General features: G+C 47.9%; 1 protein-coding gene across 1 annotated transcript; it reads right to left on the bottom strand.

Moving 5' to 3' along the window:
- Nucleotides 1-14,056: 14,056 nt before the first annotated feature.
- LOC149359358 (uncharacterized) lies at nt 14,057-18,405 on the bottom strand. The gene is made up of 3 exons (XM_089567647.1): nt 17,425-18,405; nt 16,684-16,916; nt 14,057-14,492 (listed from the first exon to the last, which is right to left on the bottom strand). The coding sequence occupies exons 1-3, from the start codon at nt 18,403-18,405 to the stop codon at nt 14,057-14,059; spliced, it is 1,650 nt and encodes a 549-aa protein (XP_089423773.1).
- Nucleotides 18,406-27,080: the final 8,675 nt, after the last annotated feature.

Raw genomic sequence — 27,080 nt, 5'->3', positions numbered from 1 at the left:
GTGGGCATCACCTAGAACACGCCGAGATTGCACGGGGAAAGCGTTTGGTGGGTCGGTTTGCGTGGCAGCAACGGCGTCTTTTTTTTTTTTCGCCCCTGGAATCGTAGAGAAAAGAGGTGGACGAAATTATTAATTAAGTATTAGCAGATATCGACAGCTCCACCCAGCGAAGTTGAAGAGTTTACAGGCAGGTGAGTTTCTTTTTAGGCCGTGCACTTATTGCAGTCTTGATCTTTAAGATATCTTGAAGGAGAAGAGACCTCTCACCTTCTCCTCTCTGGATATTCTGAGATTCATGGGTGCCGCAGGTTGCTTAGTAAAAGCGTAAAACAGGACTTGTGACTGAGACCCTATGACGAAGGAGGTATGTGGAACGCTCATCAAGGGGTCATTAAGTTGGAGGTCAAGTACCGTCTTTGTCAAAAGTAACCAGGCTACATGGTTTGCTTCTCATTCGTACAGTGGAGCCCTTACAGTTTCCCTGAAGCTGAAATGGTCGTTAAAGGTAAGTACTGGGGGTCTTCTTACCTTCCAACACCTTTTGATCTTTAGGAAAGCCACAAGGGCTCCACTATACAAGCTAGAAGCAAACCATGCAGCCTGGTTACTTTTGACAAAGACTGTACAAAGCCAGCAAAACAGCATATTTTAAGTGAAGCCGTAGACAAAGGGCGCTGGTGTGAGTGCTTGCGTGAATATTTTTGTTGATCCATTTGTATTTTGGAGGAGGAATAACTTCACAGTGCCGATGTTTTAGATTGCAAACTTGCCCGCATCTCGTGGTGGATGTCGTACACATCGCACACTGGAGGGCACTTGACGTCAGTGTAGGGAAAGGTTACTGACGAAGTGCGAGAAATTCAAGATTGCATATCTGGGCAGAACATTTTTTTCTAGATAGGCTTCGTTGTTCAATGTGCCATAATTCACTGGGCATGGGGCAAACTTAGTACGAACGAAAACTTAGTACGACGACTACGCAGTACATGTACAAATCGCGGTTTGCTTTCTGCTTGTGTCTGTGAAGGATCCATGCAAAGGATTTTCTTGCACAGAGATGATTTGTCTTGGCCTGTTCGCGCAAGTAAAGATGCACAGAAGTGGAGCATGAGAGTGTCAGAGAAATTGGGCTTTTACTTTCCTATGCAAGCCTGAGAGCAGATGAATATACTCTGGGTGGAACTGTACACTCCTCCAGCTCGTGTTTATGAGAAATAAGATTTACTGTGGCAAAATATCGGGCGTGGCACTCCGCTCACTTATTGTGCTATGAGAACGTCAATATTATTACTGCTCTTTTGATGAAAAGGTTCTTCGCCATTGCACCTGTCGCAGGTGAGCTCACACGTCTATGGGAGTACTCGTGTGTCTTTTCGAGGGGAATGGCCTGTCCGAATGGTCTTTGTCTGTCCGCTGCTGTTCTTTTCCTGCTCTTGTGGAAACTTTGTTCAGTCCCTTTTCTTTCTTCTCACTTGGTCATGCAATAGGTAGGAAATAAGATCTTGTCTTGATTATCCTGCCTTCATTTTTTTTTTCTTGGCTATTTATCTTTCGCTTTTAACCATAAAACGGTAAAAAGGTGCCCTCACGTACGAGAAAAATGCCGGGAAGCGTCACTTACTTTGGTACAAAATTTTCGGTTTAATTTGGGGAAGTTCATTTAAAATGTAGTTAGCGCACTTAGCTGTGATCGTGTAATTTTGTGTGTGTCCTGCTGGTCTTCGGCGAAGCACAGTTATGCTAACCGCAAAACTCATACTACTTGAAAAAATGTTTGTTTATTCCTGGGGTTTATTGTCGCAAAGGAAATGAGGCTATTACGTACGCTGTAGTGGAAGGCTCCGGATAATATCGACCATCTGGGGTTCTTTAACCTGCATTGAGATCGTACAGTACACGCGCCTCTTGCATTTCGCCTCCATCGAAATGCGACCAACGAGACCGGAATACGACTCGCGTCTTACGGGTCAGCAGCCGAGCACATTAACCACTTAGCCCTGGTTAGGCCACCGTTCCTAGGTAGAGAATAAATAAGATCGCCACTTAAATTTACTTCTCAAAGTGATGTCACACCCTGTCTCTTTTCATTTATATGTACTGCCAGTAAAATCTATCCATCCATTCAAGATGGTAGAAGAGCGTTGTGTAGTCCCGTGGGCAAAAGCACGCTTTTGTTGGAATATAATGTCCTCGTGTTTATATAGCGCGCATGTTGTCGTAACCCTTCACTGCGGAGTGTTAGCACGCACGGAAGCGAAAATAAAGCGCGAAAAAAGGCTTAAACAAAGCCTCGTCGAAGAAAAAGCGCAGAAAACATGTGCTCGTGGACGGAAAGCGCGACCGTGGCTGCCGAAAACCACGGAAACCGGAAGAGGCTTTCTTGGGCCGTTTCCTCTTCCTCTGGTCTGGATGGCCCCATCGTGCTCAGTAATTGCGACGCCTTTTAGCACGAAGTCATGCGAGCACCGAGCCGCCCACGTGCCTGCATTCACGAAGTCTATCTTGAGACAAACATGCGCTGAAGGAAGCTTCGTAGAGGGTCAGATAGAAGCATTGTGGTCTCTAAAGAGAAAAGGCCTAATGCCACCTTCACGAACCTATTTTCAGTTACGTCACGCCGACTCTGTAGCACAAACCTCCATGACGCAACCCTGGGAGATATTTTTGTCAAACTCCTGGCGAGTGAAGTTGCATAACGCTAGCCAAACGAATGGCTGTCTGGTCGTGTGTGTTGTCAGGCAGCTTTTCCGTAAACGCGATAATCTCCTCTTCCGGCGGCTCCAACATGAAGCTCGTGCTCAGTGGAGTGAGATTTCTTTTCCCCTCTCTCCATAGTCCTTCATTTCCTATTAAGTAACTCTTCAGGCAGTACACGTATCGCCATGTATAAGCCCACGCGTGGGTTCTGCGGCTATAGTGCCCGGCTACTGACCCGATAGATGCGGGTTCGGCCCCGGCTGAGGCGGTTGCATTTTCGATGGAGGCGAAATGCTAGAGGCCCGTGTGATGTGCGATGTCATTGCACGTCAAAGTACCCCAGATGGTAGAAATGATCCGCAGCCCTCCACTACGGTGTCCCTCATACCTTAAGTCACTTTGGGACGTTATATGGCCTTCGGCAACTGAACCCAGATTACTTTTTTAGATCCTGACGGTAGCGCCCACACTTTGACGAAGAATGACCGTGTACTATAATTTCGGTGCATGTTAAAAAAGCCCAGGTGATAGAATTAAATATGAAGCCATATATTATGGCGTGCTCCTATCAGTATACGCTAAAAAAAGAAGTGTACAGAAAGAATACGGATGTTCCTTGCAGACGAAGGTAAAGAGTAATTTAAACAGACAAAAGCCATGACGACGGGTCCGAACCTAAAGGAGAGCATGGTATTATGTCGGTGGGTATATGCAGCCGGCTGACATTAATTCGTACTAGGTTCTGAAAATGAAATGCTGCTTAGCTTCACAACAAACACCATAAAACACGTTGCCTTAATATCCAGTCTGTGTGACAGAATACTTTGATGTCTTGAGACTTCTGCGTTATGCTTTTTCAATTCACTTGTAAATGTTTATTGTAGCTTTATAAGCAGCAAAAAAAAAAAAAAAAACGTACACCACACGCAGCGCTGAGCTCATTATTACTTTAGCGCAAAAGTAGAGAGAATGAGTAAAGCATAGCACTGAGAAAAAAAAGTAATAACAAGTTACTGGATGCAGAGCTCTTCACATAACAATACAGTCCAGTACTTGAAAAGCATTTTTCCGACCATTGAACGGGTATTGGTAAGCCTCGCTATGTCAGCCATTTCATCCATGCATTAACTGCTAATCTTCACAAGGTCCTAGTGTTCGGATCCATTCATGCAGAAATATTGTGACGAAGACGACGAAGCTAGCAGCGGTGCGGGACGGAGTGCTCCGTCTAGCGCCACTGCCATCTTCGTCTTCTTCGTCATAATATGTTCACACAGCTAAGGATGAGTAGCGCAATGGGTCAGTTAAGGTTATAAACAAATAAGAAAAGTTAGCTCATCCATATCCAAGAAACACAATGACCTAAAGCTGATTCAAACGCTGACCATACAACTCGGACTCTTTGGTTCAAATCCCACCAGCCCTAGGGAAGCTAAGAAGTATGAAGAAGATGTTTCCCTCGTCTATGTTTATTATTTGATTATAATTTGCGCGTTGCCTCTGCGTTGTCACTGAACATAGTCCAGTTGGCAAAAGTCGCAAGCAAGAATCGAACGTCTTGTAATGTGTTGAGTTAACCTCGCGGTCTTTCGGTGTTTTAATGAACTGCCTGCGAGTCCTAATGCGATACAACTACACTCCTTACCTCTCTGCCTTCAGCAAAAGCAAACTCTTTCCTGTCATTCATTGCTGCGAAACATCAATCAAATGCAGTGCACGCTTTGCCTTTCCCCCACCGTTAGTGTACATGACACTCCGTTACACTGAAGTCCCTCCATCGAACAGACAAAGCTAGGGACCGCAAACACTTAATCCAGAAACCTTGAAGAATACCAGCGGGCAGCAACGCTAGAAACGTTTTATTGTATAATTGCGGAAGTTCCAATCACGAGTCGTTCGAAGAGCGAAAGGGGTTGTCACGCGGGCCGACGGGCCAGTACAGCGATGCAGCTGCTGCATGGCCCATAGCCGGAGCTCTCTCGCGGTGCTCCGTACGCGCGAGACGCCAGTTGTTGATCCCTGGACTTCCTACTTTCTGGGGCAACGCACGGAACTCGAGGAGCGGCCATCACACCGCGCCAAGTCCATTACGAAACGAGCTCGGCTCCGCTGGCCTCACGAATTCCTCCTCCCCCTTCCCTCCCCCTCCTCCTCGAGTTTCTGTCTTCTCGGTCGTTCGTGATGCTCGGACCAAACGGATTCCGCGCAAGCAGGCGTTTGGCTGCCATCAGCAGCGCCTGAAGAAAACATGAAAACAATCGCATACAAAGGAGGGAAACTGTAAGCAGACAAAGGAGCTGAAGCATCTGTGTGGTTCACATCAAAGCCGGCTGCCATTTCTCACGCTTTAACACGAGGTTGACGGCACTGCTATAGTATGAGGTGTACAAGTAGGAAAGAAAGTATTCACAACCGATGCAAAAGGAGTGGGTAGGGTGTTATAAATGGGAAATAAACAAGAAAAAGGAGGAAGGCCGGTGGGAAAGCAAGAGGCCGAGAGCAACCATTCTTTGGCACGGAAAACGATATTACGCAAGCAGACGCGGCTGGCTCCAGCGCAGAAAGGGGCGCTCGTGGGATCTGAAGTGTAACAAAAGTTGGTCTGGAACGCGGCGCGCGTGGTTTTGGCGTGGGTGGTCCAATGGGAAGTGCTTTTCTACTCTATACTCCTCAAAGGTGGCCAGTTCATGTTGGCTTGCAAAGGGCAGCTCCGGGATTTTTTTTTTGAGCTATGTTCTTATGAAGTTTACCCTAAGTTTTTCTCTCGTTCCTGATTACTTAGACCAAGTTTCGCAGCCACGCGGTATTTCATTCCGGCAGAAATCGACTTTGAATTTTGCAATTTCCGTGCCCTCAGTGACGTAATTTTTATGGGAACCACTAAATTTTCTTCGTTAAAATCAGCCCGCGCTCGTCAATAGCCGCTCCCTGCTTCACAAATAATATTATGATGCTTGTGTTAGGTCGTCTCAGGCATTTTATGAAAGAACTTGTCGTTTTCTGACGCTACTTTGGCCAATCAATGCGCGTGCGTATGTTCCCTGTAATGTGTGTGACGTCACTGCTGTGTCACGCGAAGCATCGTCCATAGCCACGTATTCAGTTTAGGTTCAGACGTACGGTCCCTGCTGTTTTAAAACACTTCCACATAGAATTTTGAAAGATGGTTTGTTGTGGAGGAGTAAGGCGGCTGTACGGAATGTGATGGGACTATCAACTCAAAATATTCAAGAAACAGTACATCTTGCTAGGTTAGTTGATGGAGCATTGTCTAAGGAAAGGTAAAAACAGCGCTAAATTTAACACAAACCATACAGAAAGACGCACATGAGTTTACAGAAGACCACATGTTGCATATATTATAGTAGAAAAAAAAAACACAAAACCCCCCGCGTACGAAAACTATCTCATTATCGCGTATTTTCTAACCATCTATATTCGCTTGCTTGCAGGCAGATAGCAGTGGTGTTGACGCACGCGTCGCCTCTCTGTATGATAAAAAAGGCTTCTGCCAGTTCGCGAGCTAATCTATCTTTACTTCTAGCTGGAATTTTTATTTCCTTTTTGTTCTATTCTTTTTTGTTCGAACCTCAGTGTCTGATTGGAGATTCGCTCACGGTATTTTAATAGCACCGTTTACGCTTCGAGTTGCGGAACAATTTACTGAAGGAAAGCTTAAATTTACGATAAGAAAATCACACACTGTCTCTTTATTGCTAGTGGGCAGTTGTGCCTGCCTGCTACGGAAGTCGGACGAGTAAAGTGCCACTTTATTCATATCTTTTATTCAGATTTGCTCATCTTAGAATCTGTACAGCTTTCCTTGATTAGCCGCCGCGGTGGCTCAGTGGTTATGGTGCTGGGCTGCTGACCCGAAAGACACGGGTTCGATCCCGGCCGCGGCGGTTGAATTTCTTTGGAGGAGAAATTCTAGAGGCCCGTGTACTGTGCGATGTCAGTGCACGTTAAAGATCCCCAGGTGGTCGAAATTTCTGGAGCCCTCCACTACGGCGTCTCCCATAGCCTTAGTCGCTTTGGGACGTTAAACCCCATAAACGAACCAACCAACCTTTCCTTGATTCAATTGTACTACAAATTCGCGTGCAAATGCTGCTATTCTTTGTTTAAACATGTTAAGTTCTTGGTTATGAATTTTAATCTATGGTTGCATTTGTTGTTGGTATTCTTCTCTCAAAATTGATTCTGTTTCCGTTCGAAGCTGGTCTCTCTTCTCTTTCATCTTCCTCCTCCTTGCTTTCCCGCACTGCATGACATCTCTTGCTTCCTTTAGCTTACAGTCACCACCAAACTAACGGCCCAGATGAATTAGCACACGTGTACAGTGTATTATAGAGGAAATAAAAAAACACTTCTCCATCGTAATCGGCACGAAGAGAAATCAAAGCAACGCGGCTGTTTCTCGTTCCACTAAGCCGTAGCCATAGACCGCTTATAATCCGTTTTTCCACATGATGGCTACGCAATCACCCTTCTTCACGTAACTCGCATTTTTTTGACAACACGCAATGAAATAGATTGAGCAAGACTAACGACTGAGACTGGTTAATTCTGAATAGTAAAGATAAAACGTAATAAGGCACAGTTTTACACTACGTCGCGGTGCAGGCTGGGCTATTCGTAGGCCAGAAACAAGCTCGTTTATAGCAGCGTCTCCTTGAGGGCCATCGTGGCTTTCCTTTGTCGGAAGTGACCCCGCTTGACGCGACCCCAGGCGGCCAATGGGCGTGGAACCTGCGTGAGCTTTCGATACCGCGCCTTGCGACGAATGGGGCGTTTTCCAAATACCAGCGCCGGACATCCTCGTAGCAGCCGGAGCGAGCTGCGGCCCACCCACGCCGCAGTTGGAAGCCCATTGGGCACGACTCGATGAGACTTCAGGTCCGGTGCGGCCCCCCGCCGAGGCACGCATTTGGGCCAACCCTTGACCCCAACAAGGCCGGAACAGGGCGATATTGGTCGTCGGCCGATGAGGGGCACCAGATCGTGAAACTGGGTGCAGGTCCCTTCGAAAGGAAGCACCAAAGTGAAGTGCAAAAGACGCAACGTGAAGAACTTCCCAGAGCGACGAATGTTGTGAACTCTTGTCGTGTGTTTGCATGTCACTGCACTCGTCATATTTCACCCGAGTGCAAATTTTGACGACGATTTTAAATCTGCTTAACAGGCGTTAACAAAGAGCCGTAATTAATTGTCATCAACATCATCAGCGTGGTCACGCCCACTGCAGGACAAAGGCCTGTTCCATATCTCTCTAATTAACCCTGCCTTGTGCAAGCAGGGAACCCCCCTCTGTCCCCACAAACTTTATAATCTCACCCACCCGCCTAACTTTCTGCCTCGCCCTGCTACGCTTGCCTTCTCTTGGAATCCAGTTAACTACCCTTAACGACTACCGGTTATCTTGCCTTCGCATTACATGCTCTGCCCAAGCCCACCTCTTGCTCCTGATTTCAGTTAGGATGTGATTAACCCACCTTTATTCTCGATCCACTCTACCCTCTTCCGGTCTCCCAACGTTTCACGCATCATTTACCTTTCCACCGTTCGCTGCGTTGTCCCTAACTAAAGTTGAACCCTTTTCGTTAGCCTCCACGTTTCTGCCCCATAGGTGAGTGGCGGCCGTATACAGCTGTTGTATACTTTTCTTTTCGTTAATAGCTACTCCCAAAGGCGCAGTAGCTATGTTTGCTCAACTACCTGAAAAGGGAAGCCCTTTCGCTCAATGGTGGTGACGGCAGTTGTCATCATCTACAGGAGCTTGACTACGCCCACTGTAGGGCGAAGGCCTGTATCATATCTCTCCAATTAAGCCTGCCCTGTGCCGGCTGCGGAAATCCTGTCCTCGCAAACTTCTTAATCTCATCCGCCAGGGAAAACTGCTTTTCGGGCGGACTTGTGCCCGTAAAAGAAGCTCGGCGGCGACAATACCGGCAGCCATACTTAATGGTTGATGAAAACAGAATAGCCGTCTCTATCGGCTGCAATTTATGGAAGCATGACAGCAAAATATGCCGATACCGCACTTAGGTAGCTGCGAGCAATGCATTGCAGAATTGTACGGGATCTGGATCCACCAGAAAGAAAATAACCAGCAGTACCTAGAAAAGCTAAGCCAGATAACGCACCCCGGGCGTGGAGACCAGCGAAAGGTAACCCTGAGCAGCAACGATGATTAACAGAGAGTGGCGTTAAAAATAAACGATAACATAATTTAAGGCAATATTTAAATAGCGCCTTTCAGAGGAGAACGATACGATGCATCTCGAAAGGTCCTGTGCGCTCGGAGGCGCTGGGCACCTCTGTGCGGTTTTGTTTTTAGCGTTTTTAGACAAGTGCCTGACTTGTGCACAGATGTTTGCATGTTGCGGGAAAAAAATCGACCGAACTTGCATTTGAAGTTAACAGAGGTCCAACTAATTGCTTAAGGACACTGCATGGTATACTGTGACCCGTTGACTGCGTTATTCGCGCCGCCGCGGTGCCTGAATAATTATGCTGCTTGGTTGCTAACCCGAAAGACGTGGGTTAAACCCTGCCGTGGCGGTCGCATTTCGATAGAAGCGGAACGCTAGAGGCCTGTGTAGTGTGCAATGTCAGTACACGTTTAAAATCTTCGGGTGGTCCAACTTATCCGGAGCCGTCCACTACGGTGTCCCTCAGATTACGAGTCCCAGTGGGACCTTAAACCCAATAAAATCAAACCGTGTCATTTACACCGAAAAGGGATTAACCGTGTTTCACTCACCTAAATAGTCTTGAAAAATATTCGCGTTGTTTTTAACACACAAAAAGTTCCTTTACATTTCTCGCGCACGGGCAGCTAGTCCACCCGAGGGTACTTCCCATTGAAAATTGCAAATAATTGGAATAAAACTAATGTGTACCTTTTTTATACTGCAGGAAATAATTACGAATATTTATAAGTATCTCTGCTGCTGAGAAGAAAATTATTTAGTACATCTCTCGAAAGGCAGCCTTCTTTCCGATTTTTTTAACGCACATAAAACTAAGACAGCTAAACAACGAATACAACCAAAACAAAACGGCGCAGTTCACGAGGGTTGACGGCGGCTGAGGTGAACATGAGGTGAAGTGAGGTGAGGTGAACTTTGTGAACATGATTCACTGTGGTTCAAATAAATGTAAAAAAAAAACTGCTGTAAGAAAAATGAGGTCGTTGGGGTTTATAGCGATGCTTCAGAACCTTAGTAAAACACGTTGCGGGGCTAGTTGGTTATGGATTTTCTTTCGTTCAAATTTAAGCAGCGCTAACTTTTAGGACGAATACACAGAGGACATGACAGGACGGGCGCTGCACCTCAGAACCTGCACCTCAATTATTTCCCTCACCTGCAGCGGTGTTTAGCTATTATATTAAGCATATAAGGTGTTCAGTAAATAGTTTGTTGCACTTCATGACATCAAACAAAAATAAAGGCAATAAAAATTAGACCCCCTAGATTAGCGCCGTGCGTCACTTCTATTTCTGTAAAAGAAGAAATCGCTTCCTGTAACATCGATTAATTTTGTATGAGACATTTTGTATGAATCTAAAAGAATTACTTTAACATGGATGAGATATAGTTAATCAGCATACTGAACCAACCTCATTATAACGTTGTTGTTGAGCGTAGATGACTACGTCTAGGTTGCCAGAGATTGGTCGCGCAAAGAAGAAAGATTCTCAGTTCACTAGCAACCCTGAGAAAGTCTGCCACGTGACCAGGGAGTGCATATGTGGACTCGATGATAAGCTAGGCGCTTTTCTTACGATTAGCCCCGGTGGCATATTGCCTCTTGGTACGATTCCCACTACCGCCGGGTACCCACCGGTTTTTGCAGAGGGTACAAGTGTCCCGTTTTTAACTCCTTGCGTTCAGATGGTGAACGAACCAGGGCTTCGACATACGGCCGTCTTTGCGAATGGAAAAAAGAAAAAACAGTGCCACGAATAGTTTTTCTGAAGGACTTTTTGCAAGTTTAGTTTCCATGGCTTCGCACCTACAAGACAAACATTCGGTTGGTTATTCTAAAGCTGGGATCTATCCTAACTCGGATCAAGGCGAAGTGGACCTGGGCAGAGCCAATTATGTGGAGAGGAGATAACCCATGGTGCCCTTAGGTAACACACTGGGTTCCAAGAGAAGGCAAGCGTTGCACGGGGCGGCAGAGGGTCAGGTGTTAGGATGAGATTAGGTAGTTTGGAAGAATAAGGTAGCCGCAGCTGGCACGGCTGGGACAGGGCTAATTGGAGGGATATGGGAGATGCCCTTACCTTAAGTGGATGCAGTTCGGTTGATGATGATAACATGCGGATAACCTACAAAAGAAAAGTATTGTACACCTGCTTCTGGTTTATTGGTTTATTGGGGTTTAAGTCCCAAAGCAACTAAGGCTATGAAAGACGCCGTAGTGAAGGGCTCCGGGAATTTCGACCACCGGAAGTTCTTTAACGTGCACTGACTTCTCACAGTACACAGGCCTCTAGAATTTCGCCTTCGTCAAAATACAGCCTCCGCAGCCGGGATCGAACCTGCGTCTTTCAGGTCAGCAGCCGAGCGCCGTAACCACTGAGCCACCGCGGCGGGGCTGTACACCTGCTTCATCTTCCTGTATAGGGTGAGCATCACGCATACTTTGCCCTGAAATGCCGCCATGCTGGACTGAAAATTCATACCAGCTCTGCAACCTGCTGGCTCGCGGCTGGCTTTACTTTCTCCGAGGTGAATATTCTGTGCTTTTCATGAATATTTGCCCTCTTGCTTTGTTTGCGTATCTCTCAAAAGCTTTTGCCTCTTCACTCTTATTCGAGAATCCAACTGGCTACTGACAGTCGGCATCAATCAGCAAAAATGTTGTTTTTGGCAGCATAAATGATAGGCGTTTAAAGAATCGATGTTTCGAAAAGCTCCGGTGTCATCCACAGGCCTCTACATAGTTTAAAAGTGCACCCTCGATGAACACATCCGAAGTGCTTCTGATAAATTTTTTGACGCGAAAAGCTTCATTAGGCTCGTCAATACCGCGCTTCGCGTGAGCCACACTACAGATTTGCCACAGCTGCGCATGCGCGAAACCGAGTGACCTCACGCAGGGCGCAGGTGGCCGCTGCTGCCGCAGCCGTCGCCGCCGCCGCGCGCTACTGCGCATGTGCGCCGCCGCTTCTCCTCCTCGCCACCGTTTGACCTTTCGCCGCAGCCGTGCGCAGTGCGCATTTGAAAGGAGGAGTATATACGGCGCGCTTGCCCATAGAACAGGCGCAGACACTCGCCATGGAAGGAGAAGAAGCAACAGTCGGACGGTGCAGAAACACCGATCCACAAGTGGTAGCTTGGGAGTTGGCTGAAAAGCTGCGAGAGCTTTTCGCTTCGAGATATCAAGGCTTAACCTTACCTAAGCCACAGTCGATTTTTTGTTTTCCAGCAGTTATTTTAGCATTTTGTGACCGAGGCTGACACAGTAATTGTTGGTGCAAATGCTCCAAGATGTGACTGTTGTCCTAGTTGCTGCCGTTCTGAAGGTGTGCTACGATGGGAGCTTAAGCTTATAAAAAAACAGGAAAAGAACTGACGCATATACCGAGTTAACCTAATTAATTCAGCATTGCTGACGTTCGCAAAATAAACGGGATAGTCGTGGCACAATTATCTCCTTCATATAAAAGACCTCTCAACCCTGCAGTTCATGAAACTTCCAGAATGCAACCTCAAGGAACGCCATAACTATGAGCTCTAGTCTTTCTGTTAAAGCTTGTCACACGGTGAGAACACAGCGTATGAAATTGCGGGTGTTCCTAGCTGGGTACGTGCGTTATATGGCTCCTGGAAAGGCTTCCTTAGCGTCATTCTTTCAACCTTTAGGCGCTCCCTTCACGCATTGATTCTGCTAAAAACAAGTTCAGAACGCACCCGGGTATTTTTTTTGCCGCTGCTCAGCTAATTCAACCACTTACGTATCCTTGAACATGCACATTAATTTTACATGCAGGTAAAATAATATTGAAGCAACCATGATGTGACAACCAAAAAGCTGTTATATTTTTCTCGCCCACAGTCTTTCATCGTCTTTTTTTATTCTGCCTTTAAGATCATTGCATCCCACTGCACGGGAATGCGCGAATCTTACTCGGAGCAGAATATTACTAAATTTCTTGCAGTGTTAGTTGCAAAGGAATACCGAATATGATGGGTGGTTTAATATGGCCTTTGTATTGCGCATTGGTTTGAAGCGCGGACCTTTCCTAACACTATTTCGCCGCTGACGGATCCTTACTAAAATAAATATATTACATATGCCTCGTATCAGCTAGAAGTAAATAGCAGGAAAATAAATCAACAAGCTAATCAGGGGCTAAATTCACAAGGCAGTCTGAATATGAAGTCTGACTAAGCTTGGGCAGAATGGTTCAGTCTACATACTGTTGCCTGCTATCGCAAGTGGCATCCAGAAAAAGGGCTCGTAAAGACAGCTGTGGCCTCCTCAACCCCGCAGGGTATTTTGAGGACCATTTGCAGTCTTGAGTTGCCTCGAAGCCTCAACCTATATGTTCTGTCCATGTGCCGACACAGCGAAACTCAAAGCTCACTCTTGGCTTTGAAATTATTGCAAAGAATTCTGGCCACACCCAGGCAGTGTTGTTAAGCCTAGCTACCTATCACGTTTTGTTCTGCAGCCACTAGGTCATTTTCTATATTTTTACGTCACGAATGACGTCTATGCGCACTCTTTGAATGTTTAAAGCTGCGTCTCACGTCATGGCAGCCACAGGAATTAGAACACCTTGTGCTGAATTCCTGGTAATGAATGACTGTGTGAACAAATAAAGCTGGAGATAGTGGAAAAGATGAAAGATAAGTGTGATAAGCTCGGAAAGCTCTTGATCGGATGCTGGCGGCATAAGAGGCACCACTGAATTCGTTGATTTAATGTGGGGGGGAAATTCGCAAAAAGTGCAGCCTTAGTTTTTCACGAGTTCCTTGGAAGCGAGGTGAATGACGCGGTTGCGCTTTAACAGGTGTAGTAAAGCGTTAACTCTCCTTTCTGAAGGTCCTTGTTTCAGTCCTAAGATAACACGAGTGACAACCATATTTAATATACTGTTTCCTCCTCCTGAAGCGCTTAACCGCCAATGAAATGCACCGTAGACGTCTAACGCATTCAGTGTCATCCGAATGCCTTCGCGTCGCACGTGTTGCTGTTTGTTGACGTTCGGGGAGCTAAAGCAATCTCTTCAAGAAGAAGCGAAAACGTACTCGCATAGGAATGAAACATAAAAATACAAGACGAACAACCAACGCACGCATAGGAATACGAGCAAACGATATAGGCGAGCCTTTGTTCAGGTCGGTGTATGAAAATTGCGCCCGGGGGTGGCGCGCCCCCGCACGCACGCCTTCTTGCAGGCTCCCTCCGAGAAGAACCGGTTGGAGCCGACGAGGCAGCGCTGAGTCAGCAGGCTCGCCGCCGACGAGCGGACGCAGCGCATGCGGCCGTCGCCGGATGACATGTCGGCGAAGTACGGAAACCGCAGCACGTCGGGGCCGCAGGTGGCGCCCGTTCCCGGACCCCTGCACGAAGCGCTGCGGCCGCTGCTGTCGTCCTGCGCCCCGGTGTGCCGGTCGGACGCGCCCGTCTGTGCCGAGCAGCGACGCTTGCATTCGTGGAGGCTGTCGAAGACGTCGCTGTCGACGGGGCTCGGACAGAGGCCGTGGGGAAAGGGCCAGGGCCGGCAGCGCTTGCCGTCGAAGACCCACCAGCTGGCGTTGACGTCTAGCCTGCGGAAGGCGAGGTTGGAATGGCGGGCTGAAGAAATGAATTGTCCAAATTTGGAAGCGGGAATTCATGCTTAAGTTACAGAATAAACTTCTGTCTAAGAAAACTCAGTGCAATATGAAGGGACCAAGAGAAGACACGAAATGATAGGTGCTCGCTTTCAGGCAAGGCGTTTAATCAATAAATGGGCTCTCAAGAGCGAAACACACTCGCGAAAAAGACTACAGCCATGAAAATCACAAGAGATGTTACAACACGGAGACAGACAGGCATGAATGTAAGTGAGCACTTGTCCCTTCGTGCCTTCTCTCCATCCTTTTGCGCTCGGTATTCTTTCCTTACAAAACAGCGTGAGATGCCAGGACACTGCCGCTGCACTGATCGCAATCTTTCCTTTATAAAGGCTTTACTACGGTCGGGGGCATGTTAATTTCCTGCTTGAAATGTGCTCTACTTATGGGCTTCCCTCAAACGCACTGGTGTCAAATACCGGAAACAGCGTTCACTGTGGAGACCATATTTACAAGGACAGATGTTGGCCGTACATTGGTCACCAATCCCGGTGTCCGGTTGGGCTGAAAATGGTACGAGTGCGTTGATCGGGTGACTAATATCTCTACGAGTGATGATGAATCACGCGAACAGAAACGGAGCTTGAATGAACAGAGCTGTCAGTTCCAACAGCTCACGTAGATTAGTGGGTATATGCGCACTACGGGCAAGTACGGTACTTGGTGTCTGTTACTAAATAGGGCAGAGAGGAGCTGGCCCGCAACATCTTGATGTAGGCCAGAAAGAAGCTGGCGCACAGCATCAATGATGGACACGCCTATACCCTGATCTATGCCGGAATTCAGAGCAAGGCTCAGTACATTGCGGTGAGATTTGGGTGTTTGCCAAGTGGTTCGCTAGCGGCGCATAGTTCGAGCTAATCTTGGTGTAGTTCAGCAGTTCAGAATAGGCAACAACCGCCAATTAATGCAACAAGGCAAATACGAAGTGTGCGTATTGAAGTATGTTGCTGCTTAATCCTTTGAAATCTGGGAACGACCGTGGAATTAGAGTAGTTGCGTTTCTCGACGCTTCTTTTCAAGAGGTGGGCCCCTCCGGCACACCTAACGCATTGCTACGCAGAGGTACACAACTGCCACTGACGTACTATGGGGGACAAAAGTGGTATGCTCCACGCGGCGGGAGCCGGAGCAATGGAAAACTGCGGCATTTTGGCGAGCTAAAGCACGAAGTATTGACACGAGCCAAGCGACATGCCTGATGATAATAAAGGTCACCCATTGGCTGTCTTGATCGCAGATGCGGCCTGTAGATGGCGTTGCAACGTAGTTTTCCGTTGCTCCGGCTCCCGCCGCGTAGAGTATGCCCATTTTGTCCCCGATAGTACATCTTAATCAGTGATGTAACTGTCCCGTAACTTTTCTTTCCTCAGCTGGAGTGCACGCGATACTTGAAGGAGACACTTTTTACCGTTGGTGTTTCACAAGAAAGCAGACGGATTCTCGTCAGCGGCAAAAGGAAACCTCACAAGCAGGGAATGGAGAAGAGTTTTAAACGATATAGTGACCCAGAAGTACAGCCTCTGTAAAAAAAAATACAGCCCAAGATGTTTGTTTCTAAGCGGTTTAGTGGGGTCCCCTAAGAAACTCACGAATTTTAAGCTTCGAAGCAATGAGTACAAGAGCTCCAGCCACCCTTAGGAAAATTGGAACGATGCAAAATCCCAAATAAAGGAAACCTTGTTGGCGGCATACATTCGACAACGGCTCCCTCTTGAAACAACGCTCGCGCACTGCCCAGGCTATGCTGAAGGCGTCACTGCATGAATATTCTATTTCAGCTCGGCCCTCATGATGTGGCTCGTATTTTTAGCGCTGCCTGTCCGTGCATTACTCTTACAGCATTCAGAATATATCTCCATCCCCAGTAACCCATTCTTTAAATCACTTCTCGAAATGTTCATTAGCTTCGTGAAACCTACTCGGTGGTGCAATGCTGTGCAAGGCAAAGATGAGATGCAAACAAATTTTACCAACTCGCCCATTACTTCGCACACATCACACCGTTATCAATACACACGAGGAATCTGCAGTCAGAGAGATTGTGTACTGAAACGAAACCCTTCAGCCAAATGTCTGAGAATATGAGAAGCAGTGCGGCGGCTAGCGAATGGGGCGTTACCTGCTGCACCAAGAGAACAGCGTCTTATCGAAGCAGACGTCAGAGGGCTGCTGGCTGTGGACGCAGCTCTGCTCGCACTCCCGCCGCGTGGCGAAGCGGTTGGGCGAGTGGTTGCAGACCTGCACGTCGTCCGTGATGGTCCTGACACAGGTCCGCGTCGAGTGCTGGTAGTAGGCCTCGTGCCGGAACTTTGAGCAGTACGTGTAGAAGGCCAGGCCGCACTTGTGCTTCGTCTTTGCCGCAGAGGAGACGCGAACGAGAAGAGGGTAAAATGTAATACCACCTTGTAAGGGTTTAGCAATTGAGAGCACTGCGCAGTGAGAGGAATGACGGCTGATATACCCATACGGGAACATTCACGTGAATATAGAGGGAAAAATGCCTGCCAGGTTTCCTAATTCAGAAACGCTGGAGTATATATTTGTTCCCTGGGCCTTTTCGCAATGGCATCTTAACATAAGGAGGATCTTTTCCCAGGAAACTAGCGCACACTTAAATTTCGAAGAGCGCGAAGAGTAACAAGAAATCTGGCTGATGGGACTAAAAGCGTTGATGTACAAAAAAGCTGTGTCGCTCCGAAAGGCTCTAGCTGTTCTGTAATTTACAGACGCTCGAAGACGTGATTGTTCTATCTCCATGAGCAAATTTTGTTCACGGTACACACGTCTAAGCTAACACCCGAAATCGAATGAAGCCTGTCATGTCTGTACTCGTCAAGGCATAGTGCCGTACTACACTTACCGGCCGCTGTATCGGCGCTGCCATGAGGGTCGGTCGCGCCTTGGTGATTTCTTCGCGTCGAGCAGCAGTTAAAGCTGGCGTATGGTGACGGGGCCTCGAATGCCGCGGCAGAAGACCCGCGGCGTACGTCCCTTTGCCGTGATTTTTCCTGGCTGGCTTCACTGCTTTTGACCGTCGTGTTATCTTCATGGCCGCATCGCCCTCCTCGTCCCCATTGTCTTCAAGCCCGACCGTCGCACTGCTGACATGGGCGGGCGACCGATACCTGATCTCTGCCGATGGTTTCACAGCGGCCGACGTTTTTGCCAAGGAGAAGCTGTGCTTTACCGGAGCGTCCTTTACGGCAGATCTCCCAGCCCTAGCGGCGCTGGCGTGTCCGAACAGCTCGTCTTGGATGCCGTGGGACAGGGCCGTCCACTTTACGTCGACCACGACAGCCGTGACGTAGCCAATCGACAGAGCAGCCAGGAACGTAACCAGTACGTACCAGGGGCAACGAGCGCGCCGGTCGCGCTCCTCTGCGACGGAGCTCACGTGGTGCGACAACGACGCTTGGTCGAAGTCGTCGCCGTATGTGGACTGCGAGAAGAGGCGGCTCACACTACGCAGGCTCCAGGGAATCTCGTACGGGGCAGGGGACGGGCCGCGCTCTTTTCTCAATCTCTCGGTGCTCTCGCGAGGGCTCGTCGCCGCCCACAAGGGGAAGGATACGCCCGGCCGCTCCAGGAGCTCCTCGGTGCTTCGCGGAACGAAAGCTTGCGTAGAAGGCGCCGAAATCATTCCCAAAGATGCCTTGCTCTTGCGGGAAGCCGTTAGGCCTTGTTTGAAAGGGCCTTCGGCGAGTAGCGCGAAACGTTGGTCACTCTGGCCGGGAGGAACTTCTTGCAGAAGGCCTTCTTTTGAAGAGTGCTGGGGGAATGTAACCTCATCTTGGTCGGACGGAGATGGCGCGGGCACAGCTTCTCCTGGGGATGCATCCATGGTTGATATCTGTCGCCAACTGCCGACAGCGTGCCTCCACGTGCACTGTTCTCTTCTACTTCTTTCGTCTTTTGCCGGAGCGTTCAAGGACCAAAGCAATAGGCATAACGCAGAGAATCGGACAACATATCTGCATTGCACCATGAGAGCACAGGCCTGCGCCACGGCTGAATGTCAGAAAAAAAGATGTCAAATATGTTGTGAAAGCTGAAAAAAAGTGTTTGGTTTAATTGTGACATTCTGTGGTGGAGACGAGACATCAGCTGTTTATTTTCAAGAGTGTAGCGGTATGAAAACATCTAATTAAGCGTGGTACTATTAAGCCGCCACCGAAAACAAGAGAAAACTTCCTTGCACTGCGCAGGATGCTATGTAAATGAAATAAAGTCTCCATTGTCGTTCGTTGCTTGACTTTCCTGGTAACAGAAGCGTCAGAAATAAAATTAGTATTATAATGAATAAATCCATACGCCAATTCGGTACTCTTTTATACATCATGCTGTTTTGTGGTCCTGGGTAGAATCATGGAAAGGGCGTGGATTTGCAAAGTAACGTAGAATATATCAGCATATTTTGCAGTACCTCGGAATGGCATAGACAACCACAACATACAGACGACAAATTTCTTCATACGTAAAAATTAATTCCAGAAATAATTTCCACTGTTGTGTTATTTACTTTTTTTCTCACTTAAAAATGCACTGCGAAGGTAATCGTTCCTTCAAATTTTGGTCTTCGTCTTCGATGTGCGCAAAGCCTTGGCTGCCTGTTGACCTGCAAGGCTAACATGTTGGCATTTACCGCGTCTTGTTCTGACACATATATATTCTTCTTTTCAAGCCCTTCTGGAAGGCTGTGGTGACACATTCAGCCTTGATAAAATAGGGCAGTATCCATCTAGATGTCGATGGTGGCACTGTCAGTAGTTCCGAAGCCCTACGGTTTCAGAGATAACGAAGTTCTGCGATTAACTTAGGGAAACTGGACTTGACTCTTTTTAATTTTTATCTATCTTTAACTTTATATATATCTTTATAAGTTGCGCTTCATGTCACACTTCTCAAATAAATAAAAAAGTTAATGTGAGTGCATCTCCCTCTATGTGTAGGAGATGCTGCTTTGCACGTTCACAACAAGTGTCTGAGTAGTCGGTGAGAGCGATCTGCTCTCTATCCTTTCCTTGAAGTGAGTTGTCCTTTATGCTTCGCGCGCTCAGCTCATCAATTCCCTTTTGCACCTGCGTGCTGTAACGTGCTCTTGGCATTGCGCCAGTTTACTAAGCGACTGGGGAAAGTGTTCGAGCACTTGGGCTATAAGTAAGACCTGATGATGCGCTACGAATGACTTATATCGTTCTGCCCCATGTACACAGGTATTTTACTAGGTGCATTGCTTAACAATTTCCATTGTTCGTTAGCACCTACCCTATGCAGTAATTAACTGGTGGTGTCGCAGTGGGGAGGGAATGGGGGGAGTGCATTCCGCTTTGAAAACAGAATATCACAATGGCGTGCTTAACTGTGGTGTCAACAAACTTTTCGTGATGGTTCTTACGCAGCAAACACCAGGATATTTAGGAAATGTAAGGAATACGCTCAGGTATAAGCTTTCACATCGTTCGTGAAACTGTTGCATGTGTGTTGTCCGGTACATGTTAAATTCCGAGTGGCGAAAAACCCCGACGATTAGAAGTACTAAAGCGTATTATGCTTAATACATGATTCTGTACGAGATGCTGTTAGGCAAAGCGAATAATATCAGCGCTGGCAGCAGCCCTTTTGGCGGAAACAATTGCTGAGACCGATTGCGAAAAGTTGTCGAAGACGGGCGGGGCTCTTAGTCTAGGGCTGACGTGCTGAGTGCCGCTGCTCTTGCTCCTTCCACTAGTTACCGTTGGTCACCCAGTTGCGAGCTGAGAGCTGCATGCTGTCTCATTGACCCTTGGCTACTTACGGGACTGATTGGACAATTGAAGCGGTTTCAGGCCTCGTGGCTGTACAGCCTGCAGTTATCGAATGCGTGGCCAGGAAATTGGGGAGCCCCTGAAGACTTACCATTTTGTACAGCACAGATTGCTAGGTCAGTGAGTGCTTCGGCTTGAAGACACCTCAGCGCGCACCGCCGACGCAGCACCTAAGAGGAAGGAGCGTCAAGACCTTGCCGTGGGTGCAGCAGTAGCTGAGGCAAGGCACCTGTCGCGTCAAGTCCTTCAAGGTCATGAAGTGTGTTTCGCCCAAGCTGCAGCAATTTTATTAAGTTGGCTATATTTACTCTGTGTGTGGTCCTCTGTGCTATCACAACAGCCGCCCGACATTACCATCTACTTGCAATTCCATCCAGCTAAAGGAGTTTCGTACTGCCGGCATAACCCCATTCCAGTTGTGCACAAGGTGCTGTCGAATTATGTGTAAAATTTTGCTACAGTGCTGCTGTATCCAACCAAGGCTGTTTTGCACGAAGCAAATAAGACAGTCGTATTCCCAGTCTAACCTTATTCGTGGTCTAAAACCTCTCTCGGGTTAAGGGAAAAGAAAGGCGCATAGCTGGTTCACTTTGTCGGTGGACATCTAAAGCACGCCACGAACGCCGACTAAAAGTCTTCAACTCGATGTTTTAGTCGGCGTTCGTGGTGCGCTTCCGCCGTCCATCGAGAATGTGAACCAGCTATGCACCTTTATTATCTCAACACCGACAGAAGTTTTAGACCGCAAATAAGGGAATAAAACTCTCATGCTTCGTGTAAGCCGACCCATATGTTCAGCACTCACAATCAGTACCTCCAAAGCCCTAGGGATTAGAGATAAACAAGGCAACGTGAATGCACTTGCGGTAGACATTAGGAACAAACAGTTGGAGGACTGGTTGCTTCAGAGCAGGCTACTGTTCTAAAAATGAAATTTCAGAATTAGAAGTCGGTATAGCGTAAGTTAAGCTTGATTTATATTTCAAGGGATGAATTTCGCCACAGTACACATGACTTTAATTTTGAAGGATTGATCAGAAAAAAATATCAAATATACCGAGAAAGGTGACAACAGCCACCATTTCGTTTCAAAGAAAACGCTCTTAATATGCACCCATCGACCCATTGTCGTAGGCATGCCTCTAATAATTTTTCACGTATCGTGGCGAAAGTCTATGGAATCATTTAACAAGCCCTTCAAAATACCCGCTTCCTCTTCTGGGGGCATTTGTGCTGGCTTCTTGATTTCGAAACAATACAAACGTAAAGTTTTTCCGTGTTGATGTCTTCTCTTTGAATGACGCGACAAGATCTGTAATAACTAAAATAAACTCAAAAAGCCCAAGCGCAGAGTGTTTAGTTGCCAAGAAGCCATATTTTTGTAATCAGAGCTATAGTGGGAACAGTTTCGCCGTTTCGCGTACCTCCAACAGGTGCAGTTCTTCGCATGCGCGAGCAGCCGAGTGATGTCACAGCACGCAGCCGGCGCGCGAATCGCCGCTCGCCTCGCTGCCGCTCCGACCGCTTCGCTTCGCCAGCTGTGCGCATGCGCAAGTAGCCGAGTGACGTCACTCCGCGCGCCGCCACCTCGCCAGCTGTGCGCATGCACGGCACGCGCTACTGCGCATTCGCAAGGATGCTGCGTCGCCGTATCAATGCAGGGTGATACAGCCGCGGGGTATAGCCGCTTGCCATGGAGAAGGAGAGTCGGCCCTCTGCCGAGCGCCGCTGGAGACTGGAGAATCTCAACTTGTCAGACCCCCCAGGTTGGTGGTGGTGGTGAAAAACATTTTTAAGACTCAGAGAGAGTTTGGGGATTAGAAGACCCCGCTACATGGTCGGTATCCTTAGTCCGGGACACCGCACGATGAGGCCCCGTCTCGCGCCCGCTTTACTAGAGCCCTTTGGGACGCCAGTGTGGAGCAGTTGAGGAGGGCAGTCTCCCATGCCTCTCGGGTGGGGGTGGGGAAAGGGGGAAGGTGAGGATTTTGATTACATGCCCACACCATGTGAAAGATATTGCAGATCTCTCCACAGCACGGGCAGCGCCCATCTGTGTTCGGATCAAAATGTTTGGCGATGACAGGATAGAGAAGAGTTCCTGTCTGCAGGTGCCGCAGAGTTCGCTCCTCCGCCTTACTCAGCCCCTTGGCTGGTGCCTGGTAGGGGAGGTGGCTATCGCAGTAATGCATTAAGATTTCACGGAATCGTAGGAGCGGTTTATGAGCTTCTGAGCCAGGAGAGCCAGGATGAGGAGCTCGGTGTGTGAGCTCTCGGGCGGCCGCATCAGCGGTCTCATTGCCTCGTAGACCCTGGTGGCCAGGAGCCCAGATTACCTTTGTGCGAGTTGGATCGGCGGCTGCCCGTCTGAGAATTTTGGAGGCAAGAGGTGATATTTCCCCCGCAAGATAGTGTTCACAGGCCCGGCAGGAGTCTGTGATAACCGTTCTCGATTTTGGATCGGCGGCAGCGAGAGCTATTGCTACTTCCTCCATTCGCGTTGAATTTGGGGCCCGAAAAGATAGCCCATCGACATGCAATCCCCGGTAGAGTACGGCAGCCGATAGAATCCTGCGTGTGACGGCCCTGTGATGTCCACGTAGAAGACTCCTTCTTTAGATCCATATTGCCTCTCAAGCGCGCGAACCCGCGCTTGTCGTCTGCCTTCATGTGAAGTCATGTCCATGTTTTGCGGGAGCGGAGCGACCCAGAGCATATGGCGCCACAGCTCCGGAATGTTCTCTGTCCCCTCCGGTATGCAGGTGTGTTGGATGTGTAAGCGGTCCAGCAGGCGGCGACCAGGAGCCGTCTGCGAGAGCCGCGTGTATTGGTTCACGAGGTGAGCCTCCCGCAACTCCTGATAGGAGTTTACTATTCCCAACGCCTTCAGTTTGGCGTAGGAGGTAGCCACCGGGAGGTCCAGTGCTCGCTTTGTTGTCTTCCTGATGATGGCGTCAATGCGCTTGTCGTCTTTTTTGGTGGTGCGTAGGTACGACATGGCGTAGAGGATCCGGCTGGTCACGGAGGCATGGGCGAGCCGTAGCGCGTCCGTGCCCCGCAGACCACCCCGCTTGTTGGAAACGCGGTGGATCATGCGCCCTACCTGTTCACCTATGCGCTTGAGTTTCGCTATAGTAGAGTCCGGCCTAAGCCTGTTATTGATGAGCAGACCCAGGATCCGGAGCTCTGCCACTTCTCTGATCGGACCGCCCGACAGAGATATGTATAGAGACGTGATGCCCAGAACAGGAACAACGAACGGCGAAAATCCAACCTAAAGGCTGAGACACCGGAGTAGAGAGAGGAGCGTCTGGCCAAGAGACGGCGTCGGGACGCGGAGCGGCCTCGCCGGAACGCGATGCGGGGATGGATGACGACGTGAAGGCCTGCCGTGTAATCGATCACGTGAAGAGACTGAGTGAAAGTGCGAGTGCGACTCGAACATTCGAAACGGACTTTACGAACAATCTCTTTTGCTTTGCATGTGAAGTTAAACCTGTACTTCTCGCTACGTACGTCCTAGCATACCTGAGCTAAGCCACTGCTAATTTTCTACTGCCATTTCTGGTTTAGACTAGCAGCAGCTCGCCGTTGCTGCGTGACGTCACATGTTAGGCATTCAGCTTCGGCCATCACGAGGTCTCGGAAATGTCTGATGCAGCGAAAGTTACATCTCGTGCCTCTTCCGCTAGGTGACAAGCAGCCTGTGAGGTTCGCGCCGCCTGTTTTTGACAAAGAGAGAGAGACAGGGATGTCACGGATTTTGGTCTGCTTTGATGGCTGGATGGCATCTCCATTATCAAAATCATAATAATCATCATGATCAGCCAAGCTATCGTCCTCCGCAGGACAAAAGCCTCTCCCATCACGTCTAAGGGACCGTGTCCCCCAGCACATGCAGTCTCCTTATACCCTCAAACTTCCTAACCTACTCTCCCGCTCCCCCCTCACATAAACGGCCACTGCAGTGTTTTCATTCTTTTAGAAGGACCTCCGTCACCATGAGAGATCTTGACCTTGTTGCTGTTGACCTCACTAAATATGGCACATATCCACGCTGTGGGATTGTCCTGGGTTCGGTGGTGAAAGTCAAAGAAAATCACAGAGGCGATTGCAAGGAAAAGAGAGGCATGAGGCATAGAAGTATAATAGTGAAATGACTGAAGAAAAATAAAAACAAACAACAGAATTTTGAAGGGAAAAAGAAAATACTTACTTGAGAGACATGAGAAAAAATTTTGAACACAGTTAAGACGGCAAACTTCCAGTTTCAATATTGTAGTCTTGAAGGTGTCCGCAAGCCATAATTAATGTGAATCCCTCTACGACGTTATATGCAAAGGAAAAAAAATTACATTCTTTATTGACTTTTGAAATTTTGTGTCCTTACCCATTTAACAGCTTCTGTTTGTCTATTATTTTAGTCTTATTAATGCCGTAGTAAAAGGAGCCAGCTGCGCTAATATCTACAAAAGGGATAGTGATTCATTGCCAACACGTGTCTCTCTGACGAAGAAGTGAAAGAAGCGGCCTCTGAGGAGCCAACGGCCCATTAACAAGCCTGAGGACAACATCATCAACGGCCCAGAAAACAATCATGAGCTTCGCGAGGGGATCCAGCAAGAGGCAGCGCACAGAGGCCATCCTGTCCCAGAGTTCGCTGTCTGAGCTGGTGTCCATCTGGCGCGAGAGGTTCAGCCGCCAAGGCAAGAAGCACCCGCGGGCCGCCGGCGAGGTCTTCCGAGCGGGAGGCACCGTTAGACGTCTCGGTGTGCCCGGACCTGCTGGCTTTCGCGGCAGGGTCTCGGACTCGGCTGCTGTCGATTACTCGGCTGATTTGGAGGAGGACACCACAGATGACGAGCCATCGTGGTCCCCAAAGGCAAGCAGGATGAAATTTCATCGGCACAAGAGTATCCTCTTATACATTCACGTTTTAGCTATTGGTCTCTTGTGTAGCAAACCACGACGAAAAGAAATTTAGATTCCATACCATCAATAAAAAAGAGCAATACGCACTATCGGTAACTTGGAGCTGTCCGATAATTGTGCGCCCTGCTATAAACCGTATGGAATACTCCAAATGCTCAAGTACTACAAATACAGACTAAGCCTGGAAGTTTATCGGCAATACCAGTTGGATATATCTACTTTGAAACAAAATTCAAGGAAAAAAGAAGTGTATACGATTTAAGGAAGAACATCATCTAACTATGAAATGCGACGCAGTTATGTTTGAGTATACAATTTTTGCGGGTCAAATTCCTCGTGTAGCTTATGTACAAGACTTTGGTGTTGTTGATTCAAGGCTAGATTTTAGATTGGATGTAAACTCAATTGTGTTACGCGCATTGAGGCGTACTGGTGTTATCTACAAAGGCCTTGTTCGCGGTTTCATCGAAAGAAATCAAGTGCGTTAAACGCACAAAGAAGGCCTCCCAAAAGGTGACAAAACGCAGGAGAGAAACGGACAGGATGGGTTGGCAACAGCTGAACGTCTATATCAAAGCCTGATATCGCTTCTATGCAACGAACGGCTTCAGGTCGTGTTTTTCTAAAATAAAATTAGACCATATTGCGGCTACCACTAAAAGACGATATATTGATCTTCGAATGTGTTATTGCAGACATGCTTTAGGGTAGGCATGGAGGATCAGATAAATATTTGTTTCATCCTTTTATTAGTTTTATTCTGTTATGCGTGCGCCATCAGCCTTAGCTTACATAAACTGTAATTTTGATTCAAACAATTATGGTTTTGTCGATAAGAAACGCCGTTCGTTGCCAGCGGGCGTGATGCCATCGGTTTTCCTCTTCTGTTTTTTCTTCTTTGGCTGGCTTTCATCACGCTCACCAATTTCAAAGTGCGAACCTCGGTTGTACTAAGAGTTTAGACGATGTTAGCCGCACAAGTTATGTACAACTTAGGGTTCAGTGCCGCCCTTGTCGCCATAAGTGTGTGTGTGTGTGTGTGTGTGTGTGCGTGTGCGTGTGTGCGTGTGTGTGCGTGCGTGTGTGTGTGTGTGTGTGTGTGTTTGCATAATAGCTTGGACCTCAGATTGGCTGAAATGCAGGCTGGGTCGACAAGATAGGTATTTACCTTAACGTCCGAGCAAAAATCCGCATTACGTCACTAAAGGCCATGATAAAAAGTGTCGTAATGACTAGCTCCGTTAACTGCGCCTGTCATACTAAGAATGCTCATGTGGAAGGACAAAAGAAAGAATTGAGAATAATATACGCATGGGATTACATGGGTAATGAAAAAAATGATGTTCACGTGATGCAAAGAGAACAATCTATAGCAACTTTCAGTTTTTCTTTTCTATATTCTAGTCACCGCTTACAAGCAACTGTGCACGGCCACAAAGCATACTGAAGAGTGATCAGGTTAATCATTCTATCGGGTTCTTATCATCTTACTCCTCGAGTTAAACTGATAGAAGTTCTTGAAATGACGTGATCTTAGCGATCCAGACACTATTACTGCAATTTGAATGCATTGGCGTTATTCCGGAATAAGTTCCTTACTAAGGACTGCTACATCGGGATAGGATGCGTGTATGAAATACTGTATGCACCAACAGAATGGCGAAGGGACCTGTTGAAAAACGTCACATCCTGGTTCTAGAGGTGCAATAAAGTGGCTATTTGGGCTTATTGGTCAGTGATCATGGTTAAAGAATGGGGCGCGAAAAGACAAGGACAAACG

This window comes from Amblyomma mixtum, chromosome 2 (assembly GCF_055824585.1).
Source record: "Amblyomma mixtum isolate Tamu chromosome 2, ASM5582458v1, whole genome shotgun sequence".
NCBI lineage: Eukaryota > Metazoa > Arthropoda > Arachnida > Ixodida > Ixodidae > Amblyomma > Amblyomma mixtum.
The sequence above is the reverse complement of the archived record's forward strand: the minus strand, read 5'-3'. Positions and strand labels throughout refer to the sequence as shown.

What these genes read in the sequence shown, in the direction of transcription:
- LOC149359358 (XM_089567647.1), bottom strand. Translation starts at nt 18,405, where the DNA reads ATGGATGCATCCCCAGGAGAAGCTGTGCCCGCGCCATCTCCGTCCGAC. An exon ending in CAGCGCCGATACAGCGGCCG is followed by an intron (nt 16,917 to 17,424) that starts GTAAGTGTAGTA and finishes TCTGCGGCAAAG; the next exon opens with ACGAAGCACAAGTGCGGCCT. An exon ending in CTGTTCTCTTGGTGCAGCAG is followed by an intron (nt 14,493 to 16,683) that starts GTAACGCCCCAT and finishes CGCCTTCCGCAG; the next exon opens with GCTAGACGTCAACGCCAGCT.